This window comes from Anguilla anguilla, chromosome 13, assembly GCF_013347855.1.
Source record: "Anguilla anguilla isolate fAngAng1 chromosome 13, fAngAng1.pri, whole genome shotgun sequence".
Taxonomy (NCBI): Eukaryota; Metazoa; Chordata; class Actinopteri; order Anguilliformes; family Anguillidae; genus Anguilla; species Anguilla anguilla.
Genome location: NC_049213.1, coordinates 32,103,142 through 32,117,541, shown reverse-complemented (window position 1 = coordinate 32,117,541; position 14,400 = coordinate 32,103,142). Strand labels below are relative to the sequence as shown.

The 14,400-nt window shown below is 48.6% G+C and overlaps 1 protein-coding gene across 3 annotated transcripts in view; it reads right to left on the bottom strand.

The window, feature by feature from the left end:
* Positions 1–14,400, bottom strand: part of LOC118211163 (agrin-like) — a 125,742-nt gene that overhangs the window by 44,779 nt on the left and 66,563 nt on the right. For all 3 annotated transcript variants that reach the window (XM_035388080.1, XM_035388082.1, XM_035388081.1), the window contains 5 exons: positions 11,004–11,201; positions 10,017–10,217; positions 2,848–2,993; positions 2,598–2,703; positions 5–109 (listed from right to left, as the gene is read on the bottom strand). In XM_035388080.1, coding sequence (XP_035243971.1) covers positions 5–109; positions 2,598–2,703; positions 2,848–2,993; positions 10,017–10,217; positions 11,004–11,201 — 756 coding nt within the window. The remainder of the gene's footprint in view (positions 1–4; positions 110–2,597; positions 2,704–2,847; positions 2,994–10,016; positions 10,218–11,003; positions 11,202–14,400) is intronic.

Genomic DNA, 14,400 nt, shown 5'->3' with positions numbered 1-14,400 from the left:
TTACTGGGGCAGCCAGCCAGTCCCACGCCAAGAGCAGCCATTGTGTTGTCAAGACAACAGCCATACACGGTCTGACTACAATGCTGAGTCAAGCCAGGTGGGGGCGTAGCTGTGGGGAGAGGGTGGGGGGGGGGGGGGGGGAAGAGAATGACGAAAAAGAGGCAAAATGAGGAGTATTATATAAAGAAAACGCATTTGCAAAGATTCAATTGATTCCATTTTATGGAACGCTGTTCCATAACTGCTGTTCCACAAACAAAATGCAATTACGCGAAATCTAACAGCCTACACAGAGGTGGTCAGTTAGCGCTTGGGTTTCTGGATGATGCATTGAATTCCTGAAAGCAATTCAGCAGAACTGGGTGGGGGTGGGTGTTAGTGAAAACCATGCCATTACCCGCTCTGAAAACACACAATTGCATTCAATATTCTACACACACAGCCTAACATTTCTGCACATCCTGAAAAGCGCTATTCTTCTCATTATTCCCCATCGAAAACATCCCAACAGTTTTTTAAAAAGTCTGCTTAATTATATGTGTATGTGTGCATGTGAGTGTGTGTGTGTGTGAGGGTGCGAGCGTGTATATACACATACTCTTACTGCATGCGTGTGCTTGCACCAGTCTTTTGATCAACAGATGTCACAACGTGTAAGCATCACATAAACAAAAGTGTATTATCTAACGAGAGAAAGGCGGGTGGAAAACAGCACCGCGGAGTGGCGGTGCTACTCAGTCTGCCCCGCGCTGCGTAAGCTCCGAGTTCAGGAATTTAAAAAGCCGATTCGCCTTCCGTGCGGCACCTCGTCATTTCGTCACTCAAGAGCGAAGAAACGAGTCAGACTGTCTTCCTGGACTCGTCCGTGCGGTGCAGTGTTGGGGGAGGTTGTTAAGGCTGAGGAGTCCTCCCCTGCCACGGCTCCCTGTTACGGTGCAGAGACTAGCTCTGGCCACGGTTCATTAGACCCGCTCCGTGGCCTGGCTCGTCTCAGCGATGGTGCCCGTGAGACGAAGGCAGAGCCCTTCCCCCCTCCGTGCAACACGCTAAACCTCATCTCCACTCTCAGCGCTTCCTCCTCTCCCTCTCCTGTCCTGTCCAGTCCCCTTCAAAAAGCTATTAGGCAACACCTGGAAGCTCCTCCGGCTCTGACACCGCAGTGAAGTCTCCATGTGCCTCCGGTTATCGGTAAAGCTCCTCAACGTCACAGAGCTGACAGGCCATATCCTTTTCAAAAAAAAAAAAGTTCCTATTTGGAGAGAGGCTCCGTTCACTCGCATGGGAACAAAAACCCAGGCAAAGTATCTTTTCTCGAGGGTTCCAAACCTCGTAATTGCCGCTGATTTCGTATTGTGCTGTTGGCATTGAAGTGATTTTCTTAATTGCTTTTGGTTTGTGGTACATATGGTGACATCATATTCTCCAGTTTGTCATTTCAGGATGTTTGGTTTCAGACTGAGTGAGCCGGTGGCTCAGAAGCAAAGTCTTAATGCCAGTGGCTTTGCTGCTGTGAATGAACAGTAAATAAAGTTGAGATGAACAACCACCACCTGCTCCATTACACATTTAAACGCTTGACGTGTCCAGAAAAACAATTTGTCGGCGCTTCACATTTGACGACATGGCAACTCTCTCCAGTAAAAACCTGTCTCAAACTGTTTTGTTGAAATGATTAAAAAAATATACGAGTAATAATTGTTCAGAAATGGGTCTAAAGTGTCTTTCACCTTTAGCTTTTGCAAGAAGAAGAAAAAAAAAAAGAATAAGCACAGAATGCCTTTAAAGGGACAGACATCTGAAGACCCTGACCCTGCAAAGCAGTGCTGCGGAGGACATTAAGCCCTTATAGAGTAAAGCTGGACTGATAGTTTGTTGCAGGTGGGAAGACATACGCAGCGACACCAGATGGTCATAAACACAATCCCGATTTTCTTTTTTTTTCTTTTTTAAAGAGAAGAGAAAAAAAGCCACCCCCCCTCCATCATGCTGTGGTGGCAAGAGGAGCAATAACAGCAGCACGCTTCTTCTCCTCTCAGCTGCTCCTGAAGTATAAATGTCCACTTAATCACAGAGCTGGATGGCAGAGGTATAACAGCTCAGGTAAATGAGGCGGCCCCCTTCTCAAAAACTATCCGCCTCTGCTGCCGTGCTCTCGGATCGCGCTGGTTCCAGCCCATTTGTCTACCTCCGACGTTTCGCCCGCACACGTTCCGAAAGCCATATAAAACATCCACTGTGTCGAATGAACACAATCCATTTCCAGCAACGCGGCGTACGGTGATTGATAGTGAAGGGTCTAAATTATGCAGCAAAATCCGAACTCTCTCATTAGAAAAATATCTTTGTGCGAGCATGAGTAGCTGAACAGCTTATTTAAAAAAATTTCTTTTTAAAGAATTCCAAGTGCCATCCTTTAGGCATGTCAAGTACCCTTAGAGACATTTATATCCGCGTTTGGAGAACCGGGTCACTGCAGGGGTGCTGCAGATGTCAACCGTTGTGTGAGCAGAACCTCTTGGGCCTCTTAGGCCTGAGCACATGGGTCAGGGGCTGAGGAGGAGATAAGCGTTTTCAGGGGCCTCTCAGAGGATGCTCACCTGGGCACGGCCCCTGGCCCTGGATCTCCAGCTGCTCCTGCTTCTCGCACCTGGCCTTCTTCAGCTCGCACTCGCTGTCGTAGGTGTGTCCGTCCGAGCCGCACACCTGCGCAGGGGAAAGGAGTGCGGTCAGTGGCCGCGCGCAGGCCGGACCGCGTGCCACCACGTTACGGAAGCCGTCGGACCGCCCCTCGGACGTGAGCCCGAACAGGTGCTGCGGGCGTCGCTATGGAGACGGAATGGGGTTTACCTGGACGCGCGGCACGCTGTGGCAGCTGAAGTCGCACACGCAGCGGTCGTCCTCGGCGTCCTCGTCCCAGGAGCCCCCCACCCTCCGGCACCGGTCCTGCTCGCAGGTGCTGTCCCCCCCGGAGCCAGAACCGCCAGACCCACACTCTGCAGAGACAGAGCGACACAGCAGTCACAACACGCAGAGCCTTCACAGAGGTCACACCATCAACCACACAACACCGCCCCCCCCAACCCTAACCCTAACCCAACCTGCACTCTGCAGAGACAGAGCGACACAGCAGTCACAACACAAAGAGCCTTCACACAGGTCACAACAACCCCCCCACCCTAACCCTAACCCAACCCGCACTCTGCAGAGACAGAGTAACACAGCAGTCACAACACAGAGAGCCTTCAGAGTGCACACCATCAACCACACCACCCCAAGAAAAACTATACAACAATGTAACCCATAGAGCTAAAAAAAACTATATATAGTATATCTATTCATAGCTTATATGTGCTAATATACCCTAGATTAATTTCATAATTAGAATTTACAATCATTAGTTTACACACGGTTATATGCAACCTATACACCCCTAATACACCAAACCACTCACATAACTTAAAAATAGGTTCTCCTAAGTTCGCAGAACCCAGAAAAACACACTTACAGACCCATTACATTACTAAAACTTCACGTATCCCCGCAAATTTGCTCTACCCCAGTTTAGAGAACGGAGATATACACTCACAGCCCTGATTCAAGGGAGCCAAACATTTGACTAACATTTGTCGGACCGCTGAGGTTTTATCAGTTAAGTACCACTTAAGCAGCAGGATATCAAAATCTTCACATTCGAGCAGAAATCGACCGGGACATAATAACAAGCCAGGGAGGAAAAGTGGGCCCATTGATTAACAAAAATAAATTAAGTGCAGCATCGTCGGGCCGTGGGCGAGAACTTCTTTACAATTCGAACCGAAGAAGAAGAACAAAAAAAAAAACCTCTGAGAATTACAATTTGCCTGTCCACAGGCTGAAATCAATGTGACAAGCTTAATGAACACCGCTTTTCATTGTGAGCAACGTGGCTAATTGCAGACGTGCGGAAATATGCAGACATTACCGCCGGCTCGGAAGAAATGACACAAACCGCTACTTTCGCTGAAAGAGAGGGAAATCAAGCAAAGGGGGGGAACGATGGAAAAAACGCAGCAATTTATCAATCATTTCAAAAAAGAGATCACGGCACGTTTGACTACTTTAAAACAGTACACATATAATCTGAAATTTTTGTGACACAGTGTGCGTTTATCCAGGGATGCAAGGACCAGGAGAGCATCTGAAGCGTAGTTAGACCAAAAAAGCAGAACTGCAAAGATGAATATAATCAGCCTAATAATGAAGAGTAGAGCAAGACCGTCTGGATTTAACTAGACTGTACTACTAGCTTCTGGGTATTTACTGAATTGATTTCCCAATTGTAATTGCACTATGCTGTGCCTTCAACATCTAATTTGTCATTTATTTGTATCGTCTACAATACACATAAAAGCAATGTTCTTTTTAAGTTATTGGTAAAGTTATAATAAACGCATTCTGTAATGTTGGTCCAATTAGAATGTTTAGCTATCATTCAATCAATTACACTACATATCATCCAATTCGATCAAAGTAATAAAAAAAGCCAGTCAGCCACCTTCAGCGTAATTATTTACAATATTATTTTAAATCAGCTGGAAGGCAACCGCCCCACTATGCATGCCTAGAGGAGCCATTTTGGCTCTGTTGTAGGAAAGAGCCAATATGGACTGCGCTCTTCTGCAATCTGTGGAAACTGTTCCCTGGCAGGACACCCTGATGGGGCAGTCGCTCAAACTACCTTTCAATGCGTCTTTCTACACAGCTGCTCACTGAAGCCTACCAGAACGGGAAACAACAGAGACCCATTTAATGTTATGGAATGCCTGAAGGCGTAGTGATTTAAAGCTATTCCACAAGAAAAGTTAAATTGAGAAAAAATTTTAAGGAATGAGAATTTGCACGCACGGGCGGCAAAGTATTTTAAACAACAAGCAGGCAGCGCAAGGCACACTCAAATGCTGTATCTGTGGAACACTCACATTGTCAGGCACTTTTTTCACCTGGAACACTTGAAATGAAATGGAGTTAAGAGAGAGGGGGCTCATAGGTAAGAAGCACGAGTGTGTTCCTTTGCATGCGTGCGTGTGTGTGTGTGTGTGCGCGTGCGTGTGTACACAGGCATGTGTCCAAGTGTGTGCCCTGCCCTGTGACTGAAATTGTGCCAGGACTTCTCATTTCTATTGTGGCCTTTTTCTGATTCACCATATCGATTCACTGCTTTCAGTCAAGATCAAAAAGTGATCAAAGATATACAAATGCATCATGATTGAGCACGGCGCATCAGGGATGAAGGAGTGCGAGAGGATGAGATGAAAATGGGGAATGTGTCTGAAATGACAATCTCAAACACGAGCGATCAGATGGGGCCTCCCTGAAACACAGCGGGATGACACTGCTCTCTGATGAAGAGACGCTATGAACAGTAACCGCAGGGCCACCTCTTCTCTCCACCAATCAATATGCAAATAACGGTGCGAATATTTAAAAAAAAAAAAAACATCAAACTAAACCTGTTCCAGAGCCCAACCACCGAAAAGCAATTATCACTAATGAAAATAAGACCTGCATCTGGGAAAATGTGAATAAATGTGTCATCAGTGGATTGCATTTAGTCTTTCTTTGGTTTTTGTGCTCTTAAATAAATGTGATACTCCAAGTCTATGGAAGGTCCATATGTTCTGACAGGGAATGAACTTGTACTGGTATTCATACGTATGCATAGATTTTGTCCAGGTGAATATGTATACATTATGCTTGTGACATTATGCCTGTGCTTATTGCCTGGGTCACAGTGCAGAACACAGCCTCCAATGTTCCTTGGTGACAGAGTGCTGGAAATGCATTGGCTCCATTCGGGTACTGAGGGAAGAGCATGGAATTCCGACACAAAGGCAGGAACACACCCAGCGCCCGCACCCAATGCACCATAGAGCCCCTCTTGTGAAGTCACACGCTCAATCAAACGTGCCACATTTGCCGTTCTTTTCATACATGCAGAGGTCACTCACAATGCAACGCCACCCCCCCCCCCCCCCGCCCCAACCAAAGTGACATTCCGTTTGAACGGAGCTTGATTTCACTAAATCCGACGCACGTTAATTATGCCCGGGCTCCTGACAGAAGCAGTAATTATTTCTCTCTGCTTAGCATTGCCTATCACCAAAAGCTTGTTTGTGGAAGCCAGGAGAAGTGCTGAATGCAAGGGAAAATAGGGAGAATGATACATATCGCCCAAACAAAACACAACATTAAAAAAAACCTTAATAAATACGAACAAAGACAGATGCGGGTGGGGCTGGGGGGGGGCTGGGGGGGGGGATTTTTAATTAGCCCGCGCACTTTGATGGCATTACCACCCCATGCTACAGTCAAGCCTTTCAATTAGCAGACCCTGCAAAGACATCCGCATCAGCGATTCCCTCTATGCCTGCTTAATCACGTCAGAGCACACACAGAATCACCGCCGGCACAAACGGCATTAAAAACAGAGAGGGAATGAGCCGGAAAGAGAGCGAAGCTCACGCAGCTCAGACACAAACACAGCCGAACGGGGGGGGAAGAGGAAACGAAGTTAGGTCAGTGAGAGTCACTCTCGGTGGCACGCCGTGTCCTGAGTGTCCAAGGCACGTCCAGTTGTTTTTTTTTTTTTATCGGTACAACAAAAAAAAAATTGTATGTTCCACCCCGGTCAACGATCGCAATCTCTCTCTCCACCCCTGGTCTGCTATTGCAATCTCCCGTTCCGGTCCACCTGCAAATTTCTCTGGTACACCCACGCTGCTGCTGGGGAGAGTGCAGTTAAAACGATGAGAAGACGATGCAGGAAACTCAGTAAAGTACACTGGGTAAAACAGCTGGGGGCTAGTAAGAGGCTCAGCTAGTGAAGGTGCTCACCTTAGCTGCTGGCTGAGCCCTGATGTACAGCCTAGCTACAGCTAATCGAGTCCAGGCCATGTCTGTAGCCAGGAGTCCACAGCAAAAGGCTGTAGGGATGGGCTCAATTTAGCCATTGCATGGATTTACTGGGGTTTTTACCACAATGCCACTTTGATTTGGAGCTGCCGGTTTGCTAATCAGCTGTAATCAGGCAAAGAGGCCCCGCCCTCCCTGACCTCACCCCCATGCCCCAGGATGCTCTGCCGCTCGAACCCGGCTCTTTGCCAGTGTCTCCGAAGAGGCTGAGCTTCAGCCTACTGGAGTGTGAAATTAAACAGGTGATAAATTCCCACACACGGCCCCCCCCCCGGGTAGGGCGATGTCATTTTTCATTAGCGCTAAATAAAAGAGTGCAGCAACAGTTTCATTTCTCCTTGTGACTAATGAACTCCTCTGATGAATGAGAGCCCATGAATAAATCAACTGTTGCCGTTTTCCTGGCTGTTGAAACCTTGGGCTCCGGGTGCCTCACCAAAGTGCATTCACAGACATTTTACGATACTTGTGCAAGATCCTATGAGAGACGAGCCTTAATCCCAGTACAGGACCCTATTGGCTCTGAGAGTCCGGCCTTCACCCCAGCACAGGATCCTGTTGGCTCTGAGAGATGAGCCTTTGTACCAGCACAGAATCCTATTGGCTCTAAGAAATGAGCCTTTCTCACAAAGCAGGATTTTATTGGCTCTGAGAGTCCAGCCTCATCCCGGCACAGGATCCGACTGGCTCTGAGGGTAGCATAGTGGATGCTCCCTAAGGAACAAAGGGAGCTAGCTCCTGGGGACAAGTACTGTATGTCAGTTGATACCCATCCCCCCTCGAGCTTGCTCTGTGCTCTGTCTTAAGACCATCAATATCATTTCGGTATAGAAAAATGAGCCTGGTTGGGGGGGGGGGGGGGGGGGGGCGGGTTCCCCCTGGGTCAGGGACAAGGCAGGGGTGGGGGACTGCTTGAAATGGTGATCCACAGCCTGACAAGATGGAGGAGGGAACAAGTGCTCACAGTCTGACTGTTGCCCTGAGGGCAGACCCAAGTCCTCTGCCCTGCGTTGGGTCTTTCATTATCCACGGCAAAGGCCAGTGGGCGCGCTCAGATGACTGAGGCTTAACCAAGCGTGAGGCTCTGTATCAATGACTCGAGCATCAGGAAAGAAAAAAAAAACTGTCAAAAAGGGCACTTGCTCTAAATCCGCTGGCATTGGCAGCCATCTATCTGACTATTCTTCATGCATGATGGCACTGACCTCTAGACTGATGGGAAATACTGTATGACACAGACACAGAGTTTTAATATGCTTTTTCTTTTTCATTTATTTTTTGGCATTTAGCATCTCCAATCTCCACCCGAATACGGGATGTCCAATTAGCAAACTAAGTACGAGCATTGGAAGACTACTTGCAGTTCTCCATGCACAGGGCAAGAAGGGGGGGGGGGGGGGGTCAACCCACGGGTGCCCGGATGCCCAACAACAGTCGCTCCAGCAACAAACACTGCTATCCCAGCCAACCAAATCCCTCCCGCGTATCCCTTCAGCAATGCAGAGCCAACTGTCCATAGCCCCTGCTGGGCTGCCGGCCACAGTCCACCCTGGCATGAGTCAGATTCGAGCCGAGACCGCGGTGTGCTTGCTCACGCACCACAAAGCAGCGCTTTTACAGAGTGAGCCACCCAGCAGCCCGCTTTGTCGTTTTTAAAATTTTTGAGGCACTAATTTGTTAAATTCCCTGAAAACACTGGAAGCCATTTCATTAATACATAAAGTACTGAAAATCAATGGAAGCCAATTCGCAAACCGAAAAAAAAAAAAAACAGCGACAGATTTGATTGAGTATTACACGGCGTAAACAAATGAGATCACTTCGCACCCCGCAGTTAAGGCGGCGGGGTGAAGTCAGAGGGAGCCGGAGGAAGACGGCGCTCTTCCTCCTCGCCTCAGCTGCGATCCGCCCGGGCGGCCGAGCGCACTGCTGCTCTTTTCGCTCCCGCCCCGTCCGTCCAGACGCCCTGTCCATCTGTCCCCGTGGAGCGCGGCCAGTTTTCGGACCGAGCGTTGGGCTCGCTCCGCTGCTACGTGACAAAGTGGCGCTTGCGTGGACCTCCTCAGCCCAGCGAGCGACATCTCGAAAGGGCGGCGCTCCCAAAATCCCACAGAGGGGCGCTGGGGACGATCCGGAGGTGCGGGGGCAGGACGGCAGAGCGGGACAGCAGACTGCACGCAGGTGAAGCTCTGTGATTGGATAGCCACGCCTCTGATAAAGCAGATGGCACACGGGTGAAGCTCTGTGATTGGATAGCCACACCTCCAATGAAAGGGCCGCTAATGCAAGCGAACCAGTGTCAGTGTTAGCATTTGAACACGATCATAAGTAGCCATACGATATTTCAGAGTTAGCCATCTAAATTCGTAGAGAAGGGTTCAGTCCCTTGTCTGTCAAAGGGCCTTTTGCTTTCTGAGTTGCATGAGGCACAATGGCACAGAATTCAGGCCTGTGAGTGTGCTGTATGCACCAGATCCCTGTTCTCAACACAGGGGACTAGCATTTAAACAACTAAATCAACTCTGCCCCCTCCCCCCTCAAAAAGGAGCAGAGAAACTAACAGAATGAAAGCAAAACAACTGCACAGGATAAGAAAAGAAATCAAACCCGTGCAAAATTACTTCCCAAAGTCATTTCAACCTACTCACTTTGCTCAGAAATAAAATGTATAAGATTACATTTCTCATGCATTCTCTGATTAACAAAAAAAGCTCACATTTCTTTCACACAAGACAATTATGTGTAAAATAAGAACTTTTATCGTAATGAGAAAAAAATGAAAGCATCCATTCTAGCATCCATTCGTACATTAAGATTAAAAAAAAATGTCATGCTAATTATTTTCTCATTATATTCATAAGTTTTTGTGTGGAGGAAAATGAGAGGCAGGAGCACAGAAAGGAGAGAGAGGAAAAGTAGCTGCTGGTAGCAGCTAATGGAATAACCGCCGTAGCTGTTGTTTCACTGCATCGGTAACATAGCCAGCTGCGTAACGGGACTGTGTGTAAAACCGTAATCCGCGCGAGAGCGTCCGCTGCATTCTGAGACGCGACGCGGCGACGCACCTTCGTCGCAGTTCCCGCTCCGCGCGACGGCGATCTTCTTCCTCAGCTTGCAGGCGGCGGCGTTCAGCTGGCAGGTGTTGTCGTAGGTGTTGCCGTCGCTGCCGCACACGGGGGCGATGGGCAGCGCGGGGCAGGGCGGGCACTCGCACCTGTTCTGGACGCAGCGGGCGCCCCACGCGCACACCTCGCCGCCACAGCTTCCTGCAGGCGCACGCACACACACGCACACACACACACACACACGGGAACACACACGTGCGTGACATCATTGCACCGCAACAAACGCTCTATTTTTAGGGCCTACTGACATCATCTGAAATTAATTTATATATGAATGCATCACAGGTCAGTAAAGAACCCTTTGAAGAGTAAGATTCTTTTTTTCTTTCAACGTTCGAAGTCGGTGTTCCAGAACTCCAATGGCTTCAATTACCGGCAGCGATGGTTACATCAGCTTTAGAATGTTCAGGTAAGAACACCGTAATCACATATATCAGACCTTACACCTTAAATATCAAACGATTTAAAATAAGCACATGTACATCCATTAGTCCACAGGCGCATGGAACAGTAATAATACAGAGCCACAGACGGGAAGGAACACTCACACCCTGATCTAAATCTCTGATTCATACCACAGTGATCTGTTTCTGCGTTTTGCAAGTGACTGATAATGTTTCAGTCATTGTCTGGCCTTCATCTGGTCTTCAAGCAAAGGCCAGATTATTGGTCGAAATGCTGCGCGAACAACATCCAGCAGACATTTTCTTCTAATCTGTCCGTAAATGACGACATTTTGAGAAGCCTCGAAACAGACGACAGACAGGCGGGAAACGGGCGAGGCGAAGCAGGTTTTGAGACGAGGCACGACGCGGTGCCTCGGGACGGGGGGGACGGGGGGCATGGGGGAGGGGGTGGGGGTGGGGACGGGGGGGACGGGGGGGACGGGGGGGACAGGGACGGGGACGGGGACGGGGGGAGACTCACTGCACTCTCCCGGGCTGACCACGCGCAGGTCGCGCTGCCGCGTGCAGGCCAGCACGTTCAGCAGGCACTCGTTGTCGTAGGTGTGGCCGTCGCTGCCGCACACGGGCTGCTGGGAGTCCACGCACTCGGTCGGGCACACGCAGCGCCCCGTCTGCCCGTCGCAGATCGCCCCGAACGAGCAGTTTCGGCAGGTCTCCGCTGGAGGAGGGGGGAGGAGGGCACACGGAGATTCAGGGCTCACGAGTTAGGAGTCACAGCCCTGTTCATGCACACACACTCAACTGCTAGTAATGCCTTACCCAACAATGCTTTCAACCATTCAAAGAACATTTATTTTTATTCTTACTTACTTATCTTGGTTTGGTTGACTCTCACTCTTCCCTGTGCCACTCCTGTGTTTCATCTCACTGCTGTTGCTGCTAAGACACCTGAATTTCCCTCCGGTGATCAATAAAGGTCTGTTTTGTCTGTCTGTCTATCTATCTATCTATCTATCAAATGGCATTTACATAGCAATAAAAAAAATTGCTCTTTTATATACCTACAAAAAAATAGGACAGTGTGGCACAGCCACCGGAATCTGGACTTGAGATGGACCATGAGGCGGTTGGTTTGAATCCCTAATGGGGTACTACAGTTGCAGTGCTTAAGTGCATGAGTACATATCCTGCTATATAAATGACCAGTATGAAAAATGTATGCCGTGCAAGTCCTTTCTGATAAGGGCAAGTGCCAAGTGGATAAAGATTTCTTCCCCGCAATAAAAACAATTCAATAACGCACAGCAGCCTGATCTGTAAATAATCTGGTTTCACAAAACAATCGATTCTTAAGTCAAGAGCTGGCGATGGAAGACTGCGCAGCATATTTATTTGGGTAAAATTCTGTATTTTTTGTTATTCAGTTTTTTTTATGTCAGTAGACGCTGCATCCTGCTGCGTTTATGAACCCTTCGGCCGTCTGGTGCACGGAGGTTGATTTCTGTTGAACAGCCTCCCTTATTAAACAATACAATTTACCCAGCATGCACTGTGAAAAACACTCCACTCAGTGTGGCTTGCCCTTTCGTGCAGGGTAATCACAAAGCTGATTGTCTGCGCGCTGTTGACTGTGTAGTACATTAGTTCAAACTTAGTTCAGAGAGAGACTAATGGGAGAGGGGGGGGGGGACAACAAACTTTAGTGCTGGACGTCTACTGAAAGTGCTGAGCGATTTCCTCTGCCTTAATTCCCAAATCTTCCACCTTCCGTCTACACTGAATGACATTTTCAGGGCCTTCACTCATCGAGCGGATGACGAGCCGAGACATAAAAGGCTCTGATAAACATGTAGCCATCGCTCAAGATGACTCACGAGGCAAATTAAATTCCCTTCTGAGAGAGGCCCGATCGCTACGGCGACGACAGCACCTTGAGCGCCGCAGCCATCGGATTCAATTAGAATGCGGGGCAATAACAACCATGGATTTACTGCTAATGGAAAGCATCCATCTCCCCCCCCCCCACCCACCCCCCCTTGGTATTATTAGCCTGTTTATTATGCATTAATAAACTGCCAGTGTCTCCAGGCCTCGACTTACAGCCGTTTGCGCCAGGAAGGTGACACCCGCACGCTTAAATCCAGCAGCAGCCAATAGGAGGCCCCGGTGACAGCCCCCACGTTGGGGCGGGGTTATAAATAAAGAGAGAGAGTCCTGGCTCATCTGCCCCGGGTCTGATTAAAGCCCTAGTTTTTCCCCTCTTGACACCTGTTCAGAAAGCTTTTTCAGGCAAGTCGAGCGTCTGGAGAAATACGGCTGTGTACGAGCAGTGAGCAGCCCTGGCGTGGAAACTGCACCGGGGGGGGGGGGGGGGGGGGGGGGGGGGGGGTGGGAGTTAAACAAGGTCTCCAGGGACCATTTCAGCGGGAACCATGGAAGACCAGCTCACGGATGTAGGAGACACGGGACTGTATGGTTTGCGGATTGCGAATGCGCCAAACTCACACCAAAAAGTCACAGCAAAAAGGGTGACGTATCTCCCTTGTTTTTCCACTAGAGAAGGCTTTTGCACTGATACGTGTTCAATAAATGGCACATGGACAAAAATAATTCAATGATAGAGCACATAATAACATGCACTGGGCCACCGTTTGAGGGCTGGTCACAACGAACGTAGCTACCAATTAAGCAGGCTGTAGGCGAGAAACCAAAAATACACTCCAGCCCCTTCCCCGGAACCACAATTCCTAATTTCTCCTTATCAGTCAGGACTGATCACCCTAAAGTCCATAAATGAAACACAAACCAATGACTCACCATAAACACTAACTTTAGGACAAGTGCAGGATCTTAATTTTTAATTAAATAAAAAAATATGCTAATATTTAGCAAAGCAGCTACATGATAGCTAAGCCACAGCTTCCTGTTTTTTAAATTTTTTAATTTCTTTTTTAGTGGAGTACGGGTTGTGCTCCAATGTGAGGTACCAGACCACAAACACGCAGACTAACCATATGCACATCATTAACTGAAAATAAATAATGGAAAAAAAAGAAAGATAAAATGAAATGATTTATTTTTAATGTGATCATCGCTGTATTATTCATATATGCACTCGACCCTCTTCCCTTTCCTTTTGCCCTTGTCCGTGCCCCTTATTCCACCTCCCCCCTCTCTTGCTGTTGTGAGTGATTGTTTCCCTACTAAGTACAATTTCCACCACCTGTGAGAGCCCTCCCCCCCAAATGACTTATCGCTTCCACTCGCTAGCCCGCGCATAAAACTAGCATGGATTTGCCTTTCAAAGCGAGCGCTATCCTCTCTCCGCGGCTGCATTTGTAATTCCGACAAGCCAGACAAGGTCAGCTGCCATTCAAACGCGGCGGGGAAATAAGAATAACGACAAACGTATCTCTCCCATCTCGGCCGCGCGGCGAAGATAACCGCCCCCTTTTTTCTATTGCCTCTCTGACGTTGCGGGAGTGAACAGAGGCGCGCGACCGCACGCGCAGAAGTGTTGGTGAGCACGCACGCACACGCGCGTGCGCTCAAACACGAACGAGTGCACAGGCGGGCAGGACGGGACGCTTTATTTCCATGGGCCCACGATGCTCGCTTCCACAGTATACCGCCGGGCGCCATTTTGTATTTTTTATTTTGAATAATGAGGATTTATCATCCTCCAGCAGGGCACCCGGGGGGTCTAGCCTCCCCAGGGATGTTTTTTTTTGCTCAAACTGCTTACCGAACTGAAATACACCTGCCGCCTCCCCTTACATTTATGATTTAAAAATATGTAAATCTGTACATCACAAGGGTGGGGGAGGCATCACGATGGGAGAAGAACAACAGGAAATGTAATCCCACCGCACTCACCGCCATCCCCAGCCCCCACACCCTTTTAAATTGGGCAAAGC